The sequence below is a fragment of the Pithys albifrons genome, chromosome 14, assembly GCF_047495875.1.
Source record: "Pithys albifrons albifrons isolate INPA30051 chromosome 14, PitAlb_v1, whole genome shotgun sequence".
Taxonomy (NCBI): Eukaryota; Metazoa; Chordata; class Aves; order Passeriformes; family Thamnophilidae; genus Pithys; species Pithys albifrons.
The window spans coordinates 9,794,130-9,813,110 of record NC_092471.1 but is presented as its reverse complement, the minus strand read 5'-3'; the positions used below and the strand labels follow the sequence as shown (position 1 = coordinate 9,813,110).

General features: G+C 44.3%; 2 protein-coding genes across 3 annotated transcripts; one reads left to right on the top strand and one right to left on the bottom strand.

The window, feature by feature from the left end:
- The first annotated feature begins 4,497 nt into the window (after window positions 1–4,497).
- Window positions 4,498–6,745, top strand: C1GALT1C1 (C1GALT1 specific chaperone 1). Of its 2 annotated transcripts, none has more exons than XM_071569262.1 (2): window positions 4,498–4,586; window positions 5,383–6,745. In XM_071569262.1, exon 2 carries the CDS (start codon window positions 5,388–5,390, stop codon window positions 6,342–6,344), a length of 957 nt encoding a protein of 318 aa, XP_071425363.1. In that variant the 5' UTR covers window positions 4,498–4,586; window positions 5,383–5,387; the 3' UTR covers window positions 6,345–6,745. The 2 variants fall into 2 exon arrangements, with proteins under 2 accessions (XP_071425363.1, XP_071425364.1); XM_071569263.1 differs by lacking the exon at window positions 4,498–4,586 and adding an exon at window positions 4,936–4,977.
- Window positions 6,746–9,279: 2,534 nt separating this feature from the next.
- On the bottom strand, window positions 9,280–15,524 carry MCTS1 (MCTS1 re-initiation and release factor). Its single transcript, XM_071569574.1, has 6 exons — window positions 15,381–15,524; window positions 14,641–14,793; window positions 13,860–13,957; window positions 12,676–12,809; window positions 11,594–11,661; window positions 9,280–9,502 (listed from the first exon to the last, which is right to left on the bottom strand). Exons 1-6 carry the CDS (start codon window positions 15,389–15,391, stop codon window positions 9,421–9,423), a joined length of 546 nt encoding a protein of 181 aa, XP_071425675.1. The 5' UTR covers window positions 15,392–15,524; the 3' UTR covers window positions 9,280–9,420.
- Between the last annotated feature and the right edge of the window lie 3,457 nt (window positions 15,525–18,981).

The window sequence follows — 18,981 nt, the reverse complement described above, 5'->3', positions numbered from 1 at the left end:
AAAACAAGCTCCTTAAAGATGCAGCAAAGTCATTTCATCACTGTTTCATGCATTTTATTTTAAAGGCCTATTAAGAACCCATTCTTCCTGGTAGAAAGCTATTTTCATCTCCACTTTCCTCTTTTTTCCTTTGGGAGCTTGAAAATAAGATTTCCCTATCTCTGCCCTTTTTTTCTTGTCTGTTTCTATTTGATCAATGATGATTCGTTTTTTCCTGTGCTTCTAACAGAGTTGACATTAAAATGTCTAATTCCCATTCTCTTTCTGTTGTATTTGTACACTGGAGACATTCACAATGATGTCAGCTCAGCTGTGGGCATTGTCTCTGCTAGTTCAATTCCAGCTGAATTGCTGGAGCCAGCAGGACCTTAACATTCACTTGATTGATTTAACATATCCAGATAATCAGATGGAGTTTGTATTCAGTTACACACTGAAAAACTGAAGAATTTATAAAGCAATCCAAAGTTGGTAAGTTCTTTTGGAGTCACATATATTTTGCTTCTCACATATCTTCCTGTACTTGAGGGCACTATGTAAATAACAGCCATTTCAGTGCCAAGCCCTTCCTTGGCAGTGCTCATGGAAAGAAGAGGAAAATGATTTAAAACTATTGTTTAACATCAATTTAACAGATTTCAAGGCTAAAAGATCATATTGTTCATTATCTCCTATAAATACCAGAAAATTTCATGCTGTAATTCCAGCATTTGGTCCAACAACCAGAGAGAACACTTTTTCAGAGGTAAATATTTCAACCTGAGTTCTGAAATTAGTACTAATTATAAAGCCACTTGTTGGATTTAAAGCTTTCTTTCTTTGTCCAGTGCCTACCCCTGTGACAAGGTCTTGGTCTTGCATGTGGCTCAGGACGCACATGACCTACGAAGAGTATCTTTCCAAATTCCAGATTTTGAGTGTAAAACTAAAGTGAAGAAGAGGATGCAGGACAAAAATTTCAGAAGAGGTGGCTGAAGTTTGGCTCAGGAATTTGCCTTTCTCCAAAAGAAATGCTGAGCTAAGCAGGTCCCCGTGAAGTTCTGGCTTTATCTTCCCAAGAACTAGAATCTCCACCTGACTATTTTATGACTTCAGGACAGGAATTCCCAAACCTTCCAACAACAGGATTGAAGACCTCTGCAGACAAGTTTGTTCGATTATGCCCTTTATGGGCTGAATGAAACAAGAGAAGGACTGGGTATGTAACAGAACAGTAACAGTTGGCCTCTTAAAACACCTTTTCCTGCACTGTTGGTTCCAATGAGCTTTTCCTTCCTCTGTTGGCTCCAATGGGCTTTCAGCTATTCAAAATGAGAGTTTACAGCCTTCAGACCAAACTTGACCCACTCTTCTGACAGAATCAGATGGACAAGTAGAACTTCTGTGTTTTCCAGTAACTTCAGCATTATAAATATATGGGCGATGTGACAACAAATTCAGCTGTCCCCATTCAAACTTGCCTTTGTATTTCTCTTAATTCCAACAGTATCTTCTGATTAGGGGTTCTTTCTATATGACATATAGCTCAGCTGGTGTTCTAATTGCCCAGAAACACCTCCAGTAGCTCTCCCCTGGCTTCAGTTACCCACTCTGAGTGCAATTGTGCAGCTCTGACCCAGACTCCCTCCTGCACACCTACACAACAGAGAGACAGATGAGTCTGCTTCCAAGACAGTGGACACTCATTTGTGATCATTAACAAGCAGTCCCCCTAAAAGATGACAACTCATCTGTCAGCTGAGACATTTCACATTAATTGGAACAAAGTTCCTATCAAATATATTTTGAAAATAGCTAATCTCTCAGCGACATTTTGCACCATACAGTGAGAACATGTTTGATGTCTTTCCTTGGAGGCAAGAAAGAGCACCAGAAGGCAAATGTAGCTGCAGCCAGCAAGCAAAGACAAACAGAAAGTAGCAGGGAAACAGCTGTCTGTGGAGACAAGCAATGAGTCATGGAGCTCATCAGCTCTGTCAGCAGTGCAGATCCTGGCACAGGTCTGCAGGTTCCAAAGGATGCTATTTTTCCAGAGTGTGGTAGAGACCCTACGAAGGATCAGTAGGAAGTAAGAGATGAAACTGCCACTAACAAATTTTCCAGGGACAGCAAGTCAGAACTTAAAGCTGAAATCTGGTGATCTTCTGTATGCATACATGACTGCATATTCGAATACAAAACTAATGCAAGCCAATTTGTGGTGGTCTCAGAGTTCTCCTGGTTCATTCCTGCTGTGTGACAGCTTTCCTCACTTAACTTCCATCTTAGGTGTGGCCCTTCCTCAGCTATGACATTTGGCTGGTTGCCAGCTAATGGTGGAATTTGAGATGGAGAGTTTGCAGGAATACACATGAGTCTAAATGAGCTCCAGAATACTTAACCATGGCTCTTGTGAGACCTTATGCATTACTATGCCATTCCAGTCTTTTTAACACCAAGCAACAATTTCAAGCAACACAGAAGTCAGAGAGTCTCTCTGGGTTTCTAACATGTTTTACATGCTGCTTAGACTTTCTCTTAGCTGATTTGCTGCTGGATAAAAACAATGTTGAAAAGACATTAAAGTGACAGTCAAGATCTGTAGCTACATTAGTCATTCTGTCAGAGTCCTGGAAAGAACCTCACTGAAGTCATGCAGGAAAACAATTTGTTGGAGCATCAGCTGAAGCAGTGAGTTGCAACTCATTCAAATCTCTCTAAAGTACATGATCAAGCAAACTGCTGAAGCCCTGAAAGCCACAATTGATTCTGCAAACAGGAGATATGTAAAACAAACTTTGAACTTGCCTCCAGTCTCTGGTGTGTGATAAAAATCTGAGTGTCCACCTATTTATACCGTAAAAGCAGTCAAGTGGGAAAATATAGGATGAGTGATGTTCCCTTAGTGCAGTGACAGAACTACCCGTACAAGCTGACAGTACCTTCCTATCACTATGTGTAACTGGCATTTCATTCCAGTGAATGGAGCCACTCAGAGCATAAACTGATCCAACCAAAGCAACTACTTTGTAACAATTTTACCTGAACCTCAAGCAATGGTTCCCCAACCCTGAAAGAGTTAAGTAATTGATGGTCTTACAGATCTTTTTGTCAAAGATAAAATTGTTAAGCCTTGAAGTCTACATTACAGCCATGAGCCTAAAAAAACCCTTGCCTGAATAACAGTCATCTGAGGAACCCAGACAGATGCCAGAGAATCCAGAGCAGCTCAGTTGTAAATTGACTTAAGTAAAATCCACTTAAATAAAATGCCAACCAAGGGCATACCTTACAATATAGAGGTAACCTATATGAGTCTTTATCCTAAACATTGTTGGCCTAAGGGTACACTACTGCCAGCTAATAAAGAGATAAATCACATAAACCCCATTTTTCCCCGAGAGGCTTGTGGAAAAGGGAGCAAACTGTTGGTGAGTGATGCTCTTTCAAATCAGGTGTCAACTGTAAGTTCTTGAGAGACAATGTGTAGAAAGACATTCTGACAATCTGAAGCTAAAGAGTAATTTACACTAGAGAAGAGTTAGTAGAAACTGAAGGTTTGGCTTTACTCTAAATATTAATCAACCTTGTGTGTGTGTTGTGCTCTGTGCCAGGGGAACAAGTGAAATGTACCATGCTTCAAGCACAGCCTATTGTATTGACTTGGAAATGTAGGGTAGTATATCCATGATTTGAACCTGGATATACTTGCAATATTGATATCCTTTCATCCTGCATATACTTGGATAGATTTGATTTGATTCTGGGTATGGTTTACCTGTTCTGATTTTCCTTAAACATGATGTCCCCATTAACATACATTCTAACTTAAAAGCAACATGTTTGAGCGGAAAACTTGAACCACTTTAACCATCAGTCATGCAAATACGTTTGTGAAGAGACTTGGATAATGCAGCCACCTCTGCCGGCCTCCCTGTGTGGAGAAACACACCTGTCCCAGGTAGCTGGGCTGGAAAACTGTGGATTGAGATGCAGATTGAATGGAGGTAGAAATCAAACTGAGCTCTGGATGGGAGACTGAGACAAGAGTTCATGAATTACCAACCTTTGGGCTAGCAAAGGGCATGAAGATTGGTGCCAGCAGCCAGGGGAATGGACACGGAGATGCACCGACCTATGGATAACAAAGAAGACCGAGGTACCAGAGAGGTGAATGGACACGGAGAGTGGGGCAGGAGCAGAGGACTGAGGAGGAAGAGCAAGACTTTCACCTGGGAAGACTGAGGGGATAAAAACCTCCTCAGAGGCACCAGCTCCGGCTGTTTCTGTGCTACTGTGCCGGGAATAAATTGCTCTGTGAAACGAGACAGAGGAGACTCTGCCATGGGCAGCCTGGGGATCGAACCGGTGAGGAAACCTGGTGTGACTGTGCGAGTGGGGTGTGCGGGGAGCCAGGCGGGGGACCCGGAGCCGCCGCTGCCAAGGGACCTTCGCCCCAGCAGTGACAGTGTCTGGCACTGGGAGGTGGCTCCCAGCGAGTCTCGGGAACGCCGGGACGGGGAAGTTCCGGGGATGCCCAGACTGGAAAGTTCCCTTCACAACCCTCTCAGCTACAGCAGCAGTTCGCGCTTCCCTTGCGACCCTCGGTGAGCGGCTCCGGGCGGGCCCGGGGGATCCCTGAGCGGGGAACCCCTGAGGGGAGCGAGCGGGGCTCCGAAAGGGCTCCGAGGGGGCTCCGTGAGAACTTCGTGGGGGCTCTGTGGGAGCTCCGTGAGGACTCCATGGGTGCTCCATTAGAGCTGCGTGAGGGCTCCGGGGGGGCTCCGTTAGAGCTTCGTGGGGGCTTTGTGGGAGCTCCGAAGGGGCTCCGTGGGGGCTCCATTAGAGCTCCATTAGGGCTCCATGAGGGCTCCGTGAGGGCTCCGCGAGGGCGGCGCTGCCGCGCTCTCACCGCCAGGGGGCGCCCCCTGCGTGGGCCCAGAGCGGCCGCGCGCGGCGCTTCCGGCGGCGCGGGAAGGGGCGGTGCGCGCAGCTCCGGTGAGCGGCACCGGGAACGGGGCCCGGGGGGCGGTCCGAGGGGCCCGAGGGGGTCTCCGGCGGGGGGGCCCGAGGGGCTCGGGGGGCCTCGGGGATCCTGCGGACTCCGGCACCGGGCGCCCGGCAGCGGGGCAGGTGGAGCCCGGCCTCCGGGAGCGCCCCCCAGGATGCGCGGCTGCGCACGGGCCGCGGCAGGGAGGCGGCGGGGCCGGGCACAGGGCCCTCCTCTCGGGGTCTGTGGCACCCTTAGAGTCGCGACAGGGTCATTGCCACCCCTCCCACCAGCCCTGTCCCGGTGCGGGAGATGAGGGAACTGCAGCTGGGTTTGGGAGTTGAAGAATGAATTAGGATCGTATGGACCGTGAGCTAATTCCTGTAGGTTCTCACAGTGCGTCTCTTTCCTAGGAAAAATGATTTCTGAAAGCAGCTCCTTCCTGAAGGGCATGGTGCTTGGAGGAGTCTTCTGCGTGTTGGTTACGCTGCTCGGACACATTAAGGTGGGGCACGGGACCAAAGCACAGCACCACGAGCACCATCACATCCAGGCTCCCAACAAAGAGGATGTCTTAAACCTCTCTGAAGGTGAGCGTGTGGAGCTTAGTAAAAGTATTCGTGTTTACTGTATCATCCTTGTCAAACCGAAAGATCTGGGACACTGGGCTGCAGCAAAGGAGACCTGGAGCAAGCACTGCGACAAGGCAGAATTCTACAGCTCTGAAAACATCAAAGTGTTCGATTCTGTGGCACTCAACACCAAAGATATGTGGGTGATGATGAGAAAAGCTTACAAGATAACATACGAGCGCTATAAGGATGAATTCAGCTGGTTCTTTCTTGCCTACCCAACAACATTTGCTATTATTGAAAATCTCAAGTATTTCTTACTGAAAAAAGACCCCTCGCAGCCTTTTTACATTGGGCACACTGTGAAATCTGGGGACCTGGAGTACGTGGATGGCGAGGGAGGAATCGTCCTAAGCATTGAGTCACTAAGGCGACTCTCCAGTGTTCTTGAAGACCCCGACAAGTGTCCGGAGCAGGGAGGTATGATTTGGAAACTGGCCGAGGACAAACAGCTGGCCATCTGCCTGAAGTACACGGGGGTGTTTGCCGAGAACGCGGAGGATTCGGAAGGGAAGGACGTCTTCAACACCAAGTCGGTGGGTGCCCTGATCAAGGAGGCCATGGCCACCCACCCGCAGCAGGTGGTGGACGGCTGCTGCTCCGACATGGCCATCACCTTCAGCGGGCTGGCCCCCAACCACATGCACGTGATGATGTACGGGGTGTACCGGCTGAGGCCCTACGGACACACCTACCGCGACGCTCTCGTCTTCACACCCCCGGAGGGCTCAGACAACGACTGAGGGAAGGAGTGGAGTGGGCTCATCTCACAGCACACTGTTGGTACTGACACATTCTGGTACTGCTGTACAGATTTTTTTGCACACTGAGGGTTGGTAAAGCTCTTCATTTTGAAAGTGGAAGGAGAAATTTTTTTCTAAATCTTTTATACAGAAACACTTCTGGCTTTTGACAAAGCTGGAATGAAATGATAAAAAGTTGTTAATGTTTATAATGAAAGGGAATTAAGTTTATAGGGGGGGTTTGTACATGTAAATATTTATTAATGAAAATCCAAATGAACTTTAGTCTACTCTCTACAAATATATTTTTGCAAGACTTTGATTCTTTCAGTTCTTCCAGGCATTTCTAGAATGTCTTTCTATGTTTCTAAGATGTACCAATAAAACTGACTACAAATTCAGTCTCAAAGACTAACTTTAAGCTATTTCTTTCACAATGAACTGCACAACAGCTTGAGCTACACTGTTTATGCAGCACCTGTTGGTTTGTGTACAGCCTCCTAACCCAGTAAGGAATCAGCAGGAAGCAAGGTGGCAAGAAATCTTTTAGGGAGTTGCAGCACAATAGCATCAAGTGCCCTTTGGACTGCTGTTTCTAAGCAAACAAAAGAAAGAGGTAACTATATTTGTGTAAGTATTAACATGGTCAGGGAGCCTGTTAGCACAAGAATAATTGCTCATTTAAAATTTAACTCCATCAATAAGCATATTTTAAAGGTGCAGCGTTATTTCCAGTCCTGTTAGTGGTGCTAAAAGAAGTTGGTTAATTGCCAATAAAATGTAGTGTAGTTACATTTACAGAGACAACACCAAGATGCAGAAAGAGCAGCACATGCTTGCTCTCCCACCCTTGGAATCTTATGCAACACAGGTAACACACCTGCAACAAGGAGAACTCCCCCATACTGGGGTTGAGATGTGCTGGGGTTTGGTTTTGTTAAGGTTTTGCTGTTTGGGGTAGGAGGTGCACAGGGGTGGTAGTTGTTTAGATTTGGGGTTTTTGATGTTTTGGTTTTTTTTTTTTACAACTGAGTGCTCAAGTTACTGGGTCACACTCCCTCCCCCTTAGAGCACATGCAAATAAACAGCACTTCAGAGTTTACTCCATTTAGAATTCACTGACCTGACATGGGTGTTTCAAGACTTAAGGAAGGTACTGCATTTACCTGCTGGGTCTGGGACTGTCACAGGCTGTGTTGGTACTACAATATTCATAAAACACTGGAGAAGATCCTGAGAAGATAAGTGTTATCTCACCTTTAACAGAGCATTTGTAACACCCTACCCTGAGCTGCAAGGGGGCAGGTGGAACAGCTGCTTCAGAGATGCATTTTGATGTTTTGCTAAACTGATACACAATTTAAGCCTGATTTGACTTGTATCTTACAGACTAATTTCTAAAGGCTAAACCCATTGTTGGGAATACCCTGACAAAACTAGATGAAAGTTAAATTTTGATTTTGGTTGTTTCTGATATTAAAGACAGCTCTGACCCCCCCACAACAACAGCAGGAATAGAAAGAATGGCAGTGACAATTCAAATGAGAATAAATCTAATTTGCCACAGATCTGAGAGGTACTGTACAACAGGAGACACAACACAAAGGGAAAAAGCAAGCCACAGAACACAAAACCCAATGAAGCACAAACTGGTTTCACATAACACTAACTAGAAATAATATATTTATAGTGGAATCTTTAAGATGCATAAAAAGGTCCCATCAGCATTCTAAAGGTTTGACCAAACCTTTTCTGCAACACTGCTTAAATTTTGTCTTCCTACATTGGTAAGTAGTTTCAGATTTACCCTATCATTTTCACAAGTACAATCTTGTAAATAATTTTACAGAAGAAATATTAAAAGTAGCACATGTTAGGTAATATATTCCATGCTCCATGTCTTAATTTGGCTTTAGAATCAGATGGAGAACTCCTTGGCCAGTGTCTTCTGTAAAGGTCCCAGGGTGGGGAAACCAAATGTGCAGAACAGCATCAAGACAAGCCACAGACACAAAATTACCTTCTCCCATTGCAAAATGCATGTGTTAGAATAGACATGAAATATTAATAAATGCTTCCAGAGACAGTTATGAGTGGTAGACCTTAAGGTTTCCTTAGTTTATTACACGATTCCATTTTTCCATAGGCATAGCTTTGGGTATGCAGCTGCTGAACAAAGGATTGGGTTATCCAGACAACCAGTGCTCCTGAACCCATCCTGTAGCTGTAGGTACATGTGGCAGTGTGCACAAGCTGAGATCTCTCGAAGTTCCACCTGAAGTTGTTCCTGGCTACACTGATAACCATGTGCTGCTATCATGCCTTTATTTAACAGTGATTTTGTTTCTGCTCCTAAAATAAGGCGGCAAACAGGGAGTAGAGAGCGTCAGGCACCGGGGTGGCACCATTACTGTGAACTCCACTATAAGGAGAGCAATTTCAAAGTGTTGGCAGGTAGAAATCTGAACATAGATAAGAGTCTTCAGTTATCAACCAGCATAAAAGAATTTCAAGTCCACATATCAGGCTAAGTTCATAAATCCTATACAGATAAAATGCATATTAAAAAGAGAAAATCTTAAGTAAAATGAAGTTAATGCTGTTAATAAGTTAAAAAATAATGTCAAAAATTATTTCTCCACATTCAAGAAACAGGTAGACTAACAAGATGTTAATCAGAAGAAAAAAATCTGAAATGTTTCAGAGGTTTTATAAACTGTATTTATATTTCACATACACTTTATATTACTCTTTCAGAAGAGCATAAAAATGTAAACATTTTTTGGCTTTTTCCTCCTTTCTGTTTCAAATAGTCTACTCACAGTCCATGCAGAATCTTTCCACCAGATATCTTCAGTCACTGAAGACTTGGGTTTAAGATAGAACAAAATAACTGTAATAAAAAGAAATCTACAAAACTATTGTAGCCTAACAGTACTTTTGCATTCACTTGATTTATTTAGCATAGCCACAGAACAAAATAATTTGTACATTCAGTCACATTAAAAACAAGGAATTACAAAGCAGTCCACATTTAATCTAAGTGCATTCCTTTGGAGTAACAGTTCCTTTCAATTCACTTGTATGTCTTCATATGCCAAAGGCCATCATTTAAATAGTGGATATTTTCAATACCGATCCCTTTGTTGACCTTCTCACTGTAGAAAGAAGAAAAAAGTAGAGAAGTATTAAACAGGTTAAAAATTAGAGCAGTATAAAATGTAATATGTAAAGCAGGAAGTGCAACATTTGTCAACTGGAAGAGCTAATAACCACAAAATCATCTTCAACAGCAGGTGGACAAGAAACAGTTTTTGTTATTACATTTGCCCCACACTGCTGACTGGTAAGAGGAAAATATTTGCCTTCCACATTTTATTAACAGCCTCTCACAGTATTTTTGCTATTTCCTTGTGGGAGACAGTTCTTCAGACTTCTGCTACTTAATTTTAGCATTTCTCTATCAAAGTAGCACAACAGTTGTGAGTCTCCCCCTCCCAGCAGACAAGGTGGTACAACATGGCTGGAACATGAGATCTGATCAGTTCTGGTTCCAAGTGTGCCACTGACACAATCAAACACAGGTGAGCTGCCTTGCTGTGAGCTGCAGGTCATCTGCCCACTTAACAAAGAATTAAAAATACTAAATTTATGTGCCAAGGACTTGCAGCATGTTACAGACATACTGTCCTCTATAGTATTGACTCTATCTTTTGAGTCATGTCATCTTAAAAATTATTGGTCTGTGTGTCTGCATTGAATTTGTTTATCATTTTTCCAGCACAATATTCCACACAAAAACACCTATTTTTGTCACAATAAACAAGACAAGTCTCATCGTTCTAGGAGTGAAAACAAGTTTCATTCCCCTAGAGAATATAATTTACTGTATTTACAGCAAGTGTTCTCTTACTTACACAGCTTGTCCAAAAGTAATCAGGAATGAAAATCCTGGTATCACAGTATTAACATACTATGTATTGTAATCACACCAAGAGACTGAAATCACACCTTTCCACTATTTTCTGGCTTAACTCATGTCAAACAAAAAAGCAGCTAACAGGCTGCAGAAATCAGTATTCTCTCCAGTTCATGTTGCTTCTCACAGGAACAGGATATTCAGCTGCAAGGCTGCTGAATTTGAAGTTAGAATTAGGAACATTGATAACCTTGTCTTGCAATGATAACAGCACATCACTGCAGACTTGGGACTGGGACACTTTAGTTGCTTTTCTTTCCACTTACTTTTGGGGTCTTTGGAAGAACTATAGAGAATCCAGAGAAATCTGATTTCTCAACAGCTCCAGCAGATCCAAATCATGGTTGCTCCAGTCCCCCTCTATCCCTGTCCTCTCTAACACACTCCCACCTCTCTCCCTTGTGCTACCATTACAACTTAAGATAGCAGTCACCCAGTCCAGGAGATGATCCTGTTGAGAATTATCCCCACAGGAAAGAGTGCCTTGTTTTCATCAAATCAGCTTCCTCACTGCCACAAGTGGCAGACAGGACTGGAACCAACACAGCCCAAACCTGCTGAGTGCCCCTCACGTCCTGCTGCAAGGTATTACAGAACTTAAAATAACAGTGATTTAGCTACTTATAATTTTGCACCATCTGAAAGCCAAGAAAACTAGTACCCATTTCCATTTTTTATCTCTTGCTTCTCAAATAGTTTTCAGTTTACCCCCTGAACAGACCTCTACATTTCACAAGCTCAAGTAAACTAGTCAGCACATCAAGCAGGAATGCTGCATGTAGGTACAGGGCAGTCCAGAGGAAAGCCCAGACAGGTGACCAAACACCAGCACGACTTCAGTCTCTGCTGTCCTGGCAGACAAAAATCACTTCAACATTTTCAATCCTCTCGAATTCAAATTACACCTCTTGTCCAGCCCAGACAGTAAGTACTTGATACAAATATTTCTTTGTTCAGTGAGATCTTTGAGAAAGTATGATCAGAGCTCTAGAAATACCAACATTCAGCAGCAGTACTAGTGTTGTGCACCTTAAAATGCACATCCAAATGCAAAGAACTACTTTAATTCCAAGTAAGCACAGAATATGTTCCCTGCCTTCTCTTCTTTCCCTGAATACCAATCAACAAAACAAAATCTTAAAAAACTCTGTACTTGAACAACACATGGTGCAACAGTGATGCAGTAACCTTGACAGTGGTGCTTATATTCCAGACTAACACAAGAATAATAACATGGGACAGGTTATATTTCAATTTTTAAAACACTTACATGTCCTCAGCTGACATCTTCATTACTCCCACACATAATGCATGTTGTTTTCCCTCTGCCATTATTGCCTACAAATTACTGCTAAGGAAAACAGATTTCTGTTTCAACTATTTCAGAAAAGCAATATGAAGAAATGACTCCAAAAAAACGTTAAAAGCCCACATTGAACTTTTCCCCTTTCAGTAATTCTAACGCTTCAGCTCTTAAAGATAAGCAAAACAATGCACTGCATTTAACAACTGAATCACAGACAGTGGAACAAAGCACGTATTTATGAACTTGGAACAGCAATTACACAAAAAAATCTCCCAGCACTACACGCCATGTCTTCCTTTGTGCCTAACACAGAGATGACAATCTGTCCCTTTCTGGAAAAAAAAACAGCACAAGTTTGTGGGGCCATTTTAGATTCCAAGACACAAAAAAATTGGACACAAGTTTAAAAAATCAGAAGTACTGAAATCAGATGTGTCCTTTCCAAAGTTTAGTAACACATGATGCCAACAGCTGGTCTCTTCCTGTAGCATCTATCAAACAAGAAAAGCAGCACACCTTGGCGTATTAATGCTGTATTTGCTCAGAGGTTCTTTCTCAGTATTATGAGGGCTGAATTAGCAGTTCCCTCACTTTACACATGCTACTTCATCAGACACATAGAGCAAGTCCTGACTACAGTAAAGCTGATCCTTAACATCCTTTCCAATTCCTTAGGAACAGAAGAGAATTCTTCGTTAACCGAAGGAGATAAAAGACTGACTAAGGAGGCAGGGGACAAATTACCCTGCAGCTCATCCACTTTTACAGTGCTGCATAAAATCACTGAAGAGCTCCACTTACCAATGAGATTAATGGAACAGCAGCCCAGCCAACAGTACAGCAGGAACATCACAGTAAGTAAAAAAAAAAAGAACAATATAACTTTGCCAAATCCCATCTGAACCTTTGCAGCTCTTTTCTGATTACTAGTTATTTCATGAAACCCGATTAAAATCCACAGAAATCCAGATTATGATCAGCAGAGAACACAAGAACAGAACTTTAACTCAGCCCACAGCAAGCAACAATTTGTGGTAAAAGGATACGACAACAGTATCAACAGCAGCAGGGTAAAGCTTTGCTCCAGGAGACGTCAGGCCAGGGCACATTATATTAGCTCCACTTAGCACAAATTTAATGGCGCCTTTATCAACCTGCTGATGTGGTAGAATAAATGGGTCTAGGAGGGAAAAGATACAGATTACAATTAATACAGTAAGATGACAACATGAATAACCCATTACTAAATCAGTTTAGACAGGGCAATTAGATATACAGTGTGCTGTGAGGGCAGGAAGTTTGAGAAACAATTACCAGAGCTCCTGCTGGGCTGCACTGTCCCAAAAGGACACAAAGTGCTGTCCCAAAAGGACACAAAGTGCTGTTCTCCCAGACCACACCTTTTATCCGAGAATCAAAGGTAACCCAGCACTAGAGGCCGATGCTTCCTGCACATTTACAGACCCACATACTGAGTAACAATTTTAACAAGTTCCCACACAGAAAACAGTCATTCAAGTGCCCAGATACTAAAAGGTCTAAAAACAGAGGGGTCTTAAATCGCTCAAGCTAAATGTACTCTTACAAACTAACCTAATATGAAAGAGAAACAGTTTAACGTTAACAGGACAAAATTAATGAAAGATGTCAGCTCTCCAAACCCTTCTTCAAGTGCAGGCACCCTCTTGAAGTATTTCCAACACTGAGATTTGACTGAATAACGTTTCCAGAGTCACACAATCAAGCAGAACAGCAAGAAAAACAATGCAAGATTAAATTGCAAAAAATAAAAAACATACAGCCTAAGTTCCTATAAGGGGCAAGTACACATTACATCAATAAAGTCATGATTACAGAATATTTTCCTAGTAAGAACCTACCAGTATTTGTACACCTACAAGACTTGAAAGAAAGAAGATAGGGACTAACAACAGCAAATTTACATCTCTGTCCTAGGGAAACCTCTCAAGATCTTTTACAGAGCTTTGCACAATTTAATTCTTACTAATCAAAGTTCAGATTGCTTAACATAGCATGGAAGCAATTCATACAGGCATGTGAAATAGCAAATCAATAAATTACAGCTCAGAAAATATACTACAGCTTTAAGATCTATTCTGGAATATACATATGCATGGAGTAGCAAGTTCTTCTGAACTGGCTCTACAGAATTCCCATGGAATCACAGTCATCCTGTTCTTCCCAGCACTACCACCCTGAGGAAACTTACATTTGTGAAGCAACCTCAGCGTCGGGTAAAAAACCCCTTCTCTTTGCCTGAAGAACAGCAACTCCCCATTCACAGTGAGGATTTCTATATGTTCATGACTGCAAGATTAAAAAAAAAATTATTCCAATAGCTACTTAAACTTTATGTAGTTTAAATTAAATAGTTCACTTCACAGAATCTGCTCTGTCTTGTCACCTGAAAATTAAGAGAGTCAATTAACAAAAAAATATAAAGCTAAAATATTATCTTTTTGCATGGCTTGTTCTTCAGCAGTGGTCTCCTGCTCACTTCCTTCCCCTTTGAGAAAAAAACTATACAGACAAAATGCACAAACTGCATTTCTTTGGGGGTTTTTTGAACACACTACAAAATGTGGATAAGGAGAAAGAGTCAGAAAAAATGTACTACCCTCTACTTAGAAAAAATAAAACAATTCAGATCTTATATAGAAGCCCAAAAATAGTTAAAAACGTTACTGGAAGACATGCAAACAAGCCTGAGTTTCCATATCCATAAAGCTGAATTTTTCCTTTCAACAGCAGGCTGATCCTTGGACAATTCCTGAATACACTGCATATTCACTACAAGCCAGCAGTTCTATGTTCCTCAAGCATCCTAAACCAGCATGTGGCTTCAAGAGCACGAGGAGCACATGTAAACTTTCTGGTTTGGCCATAATATAGACTATTAGGAAATGACAGATGCCTCTCAAAAACATACTGTACAAAGCTAACATATAAAGGAAGCACCTTAAAAGCAGTTTAAGAGAAAAGAAACTTACCATCTTACTATTTTGACTGGGTCTTTCTTTGGCATGATTTGGTTTAGCCATGGCTCAATAACAGGAAACTGGTCTATCAGCTGATTCTTGATACCTTTAATAACTGAAGTCTTCAGCTGGATGCAGTTTGATACATTCTCCTTTTCATCAAATCTGTCAAGTGAGAGAAGGTATTTCAGAAATGCAGGATTTACTGGCCAAACGATGCCATCTCTCAGCAGCATTCTTCAGAAACGTTTGCAAACTCACTATAGAACAGCACATCAGCTGTCCAACTTTCAAATCCAGGATTTCACGAGGCTTAAATTTGTCTCCTGGAAACACTGCCCTACCCACTAGTAGGCTGCCTTCATCCCCAAACTTTGGGCATGTCCACAAAACACGTGTTCAGTCTCACAGACACACCCTGGCACACAGCGTTATTTCATTCAACTCCAAGAGCGCTTTGCTGGCAACACAAACACCCACAGCCCTGCTCAGACGCGAGTCCCTCACCCCCACCACGCAAGAACGAACGGCGCTTTGTGCCACCCCCAAGCTGAGACACGTTAATGACTCAGCTCCCTCCGGAGGGTTTGCTATTTAACAACGGAGTGCCCGAGGCAGAGCCGAGGCTGCGGGCGGCGCTGCCCGAGGAGGCCGCGGGGCCGCTCCCGGGGCTGAGGGTGCGCCGGGCCGGGCCCGCCCCGGCCCCTTCCCCTTCCCCTTCCCCCGACCCTCCTGGCCGCGGCCACACTCACTTCTTGAACATCCTGCGGGCGGCGGGCGCCGGGCGGGAGGGGCCGGGCACCCACAGCCTCGGCGCTGCAGCTCCTCACACGCGGCTCCGGCCGGGCCGTGCCTCGCTCCGCGCCCGCCGGAAGCGCCGCGCCATCCCCGCGGAACGGGCGGAACGGGCGGGGCCTCCGCGGCGCGGGCGGGGCCTCCGGGGCACCGCCGGTACGGGCCGGCACGGCACGGCATGGCACGGCATGGCACATCTCGTCACCGCCGGCACGGCATGGCACGGCATGGCACATCTCGGCACCGCCGGCACGGCATGGCATGGCGTGGCACAGCCCGGCACGGCACATCTCGGCACGGCCTGGCACATTTCGGCACATCACGGCATGGCACAGCCCGGCCTAGCCGGGCACATCTCGGCACGTCCCGGCACAGCCCTGCCCCTGCCCCGCACCAGCCGCGGGCGTGTGGCACCCGAGCACGCCGCTGCCGCTTTTGCACAGAGTAAATCCTTTAACAGAATGTCAGAGTGGTCACAGCTACTGACGTCGTTTGACCACGAAATATGTTTAACGGGGAAAAGTGCAGCCACTTGCAAAGTAGCAGAGTAGGAGCTTTCCTCCCTCCAGCTTCAGGACAGGACAGGACAGGACACAAGATCCCGAACAGCATTCTGGGGAAAAAAGGGGGAAAAAGCTTTTAAAAAGGCGTTTCTTGTCAAACAAGCAGGTACGGGAGCCAGCCAAGGAATCAGTCAGAGGTGACAGTGCCACATCTGTCACGGGAGAGGGAGCAGAAGCCTGGCTTGCAGAGATCTCAGCTGCCAGGCAGAGGGGTGGGCTGTGGTGGAGACGATTGTGCTCCATAAATGTTTATTAGAATCAAAATAGGTTGTGCTTGGTGATGGCTGCAGCAACTGTGAATAAGCAAACCATATACAGGGAATTCACCACGCTGCTTTTCCACTCTTTGAGGAACAGACATGTGTGTGTTTGTTCTTCAGGCGGGTGGCTGCTATATAAGCAGACATACAGGTGACCATCCTCTTTAGAGTCTTGAAAATGTTACCACTGGCATGAAGGGAAGGGAGGAGAGAACATAAAACACCGGGTTATCACTGTGCTAACAACCAGGTTCTTTTTTCCACACAAAAATTTTTAATCATCATTGATACTAGAACAACTAATTAAAACCTAAGAGTCACATCAGTCACACAAAGTAAAATCAAACTTTATACATGGTATCATTTATTTAAAGAGTGAAGTACAGCATCAGGAACACACTAATAGCTTTTTAAGAGGATAGGCACGAACTATGGCATTACATAAATAGTCAGGCATTTCACTTAGGAATGCCACCTCCACCTACTTTGTAACATCACTAAAAATAGTGAGTTATAATCAAGAATTCAGTTTTAACTGAAACACAGTGACACTGCTCATGCCCAGATTAGAAAGTGAGAACAGGAGTTTATCACACTGACAAACTGTTCCATGCACTTTTGGTGCTCCTCAGAAAACTTTTCATTAAATAATACTTTGCCATGTAAACAATTACATTTTTTAAAACTGTAGTGAAAAATTCATCATACTTCTACCTCAAATGTTAGACAAAAAAGATAAACTTCTACCCTTCCTGAGAAATACAGCACATCTCACTGTAACCACCTGAGCAACTGGTTTCATGCCTACCTAAACAAGCAAGATTAGTCCCTGATTTTAAAAAATGGCATTTGCCAACAGGAAGGCATTACCTCTATTCTTCTACTACCTTAAAGCACTTGAACCACTTCAGGGGTGAGCTAATGTTGAGTCTGGTCTCAACTTCTCCATCTTCTCTTCCAAATGTTTTTTGGTAGTGTAGCTGCAGACTTCAGGGCCAGGTAAGTGCTCACCCAGTCCAAAAGTGCTTGAACAGAGGATTTTGAAGAAGGCTCCAAGGACCTGGACTGGACTTCTGTAATACAGTTCTCAGTATTACTATCCAGCCTCACCACCAAAAAGCTGGAGACATTTGCTCCGGTTGTGGTATCACTCTGAAGTATGAGAATTTTAAAAGCATTTTACCTGGACAAGACTGACAAAGTAAGGGGCACATCCAGCAAATAAATGGCATTGCAACCCTTTCCAGCCCTGAGAGAAACCACCCCACAGGATCACATGCTAAATAGAAAGGGGTTAGAATTACTTCCCCCATAAGTTGTGGTAAAAAAGGGGGAAAATATATCACACCTGGTTTCTTCCTGAATCCCCAGCATTCTGTTACCTTCACCTGCTCTTCCATTACCCAGAGCTGCACGTTCTGACTGATGGGACACAGTCACTGACTCTTCCCCTTCTACACCTCCAGGAAAAGGGACACTTACTCATGCCTCCTCTTTTATAAATCCAATCTTTTCAACAAAACAAGGATCTTAGAAATTTAGTATCTCTTACAGCTCTACACCTCTTACCTGATTTAAGTGAACATGACAGCTACTGGAAACAGAGGCAAACTTTACAGCACAGTCATGGAAGTTTTATTTACTTAGCAAACCTGTTTATTTCTGTTACATCTGACTTGGAATCTAAAATATTGGCCTTGGGAACAACAGAACCTGTTCTAAAGCCAGCCAAAACCAGACTGAAGCTTTGTTTTTCTGATTTTATTTTTTTTAATCTAGAGAAAGTACTTTTCTACGTTCCAGGCCTCAGGAGCTGTCTGACAGTGACTCAGTGATAAAACACGCTCTAGAAGAACCTCAGTAACATTACATTCCTATCTCTGTGCACCACAGTTTCTGTCAAGACAAGTTAGTGTATGTTTTGCTATCAAACACAGAAGTGCCAGCAGCCCTCCCCCGAGGAGCAGGACAGGCAGGTGTGCACTCCCAGCTGAACTCCTTGGAGAACCTCCTGGAACAAAAACCTCGTCGCTTGGTTTGGTTCTTTTCCAGCAGCTGTTTCTCAACTGCGTTTGAATCGCAGCAACGTTCCTGGGGAGTTCACAGCCCCATTTGATAACAAACCCACCAGCATAAAAAAAATTTTACAAAAAAAAAGTTTCTAAAGGGCCACAACTTCTGTATTCACTTCCAAATGTTAATAAAAAAAAAAAAAAAAAAACGAAACACCACACAAAAAACCCCACTAGGCTATAGCCCAGTGCAAGTCCATATGTATTAAAATCATATGAAAAAAACTGATGCTAAATAATTCTTTATAAATAACTGTAAGAAACACTATTTCCACAGCAGGCCGAGGGCCTGACCACAGGCTGCGGGGCCGAGCTGCAGCGAACGCCGCCGTGGCACCGAGACTAGCCCGGGGCAGGCCCCGGTTACCCCCGGCGGGCCGGGCCGTGCCGGGCCGGGCAGGGTGAGGGCAGGGCGGGACATGGGTACGAGCCCGGCGGGCGCGGGGATAACGAGCCCCGCTCGGTGCCGGGACGGTGCCAAGCGCTGAGGGGCAGTGAGGGCTGTCCCCGGGGCGGTACCGGAGAGGTGAGGGCCGGTCCCGGGGCGGTGCCGGGCGGTACCAGGGCAGTACCAGGGCGGTGAGGCCTGGCCCCAGGCCGTCCCCGGGGCGGTGCCGGGCAGGGCCGGGGCGGTGCCGGGCGGGGCCAGAGCGTTGAGGGTTG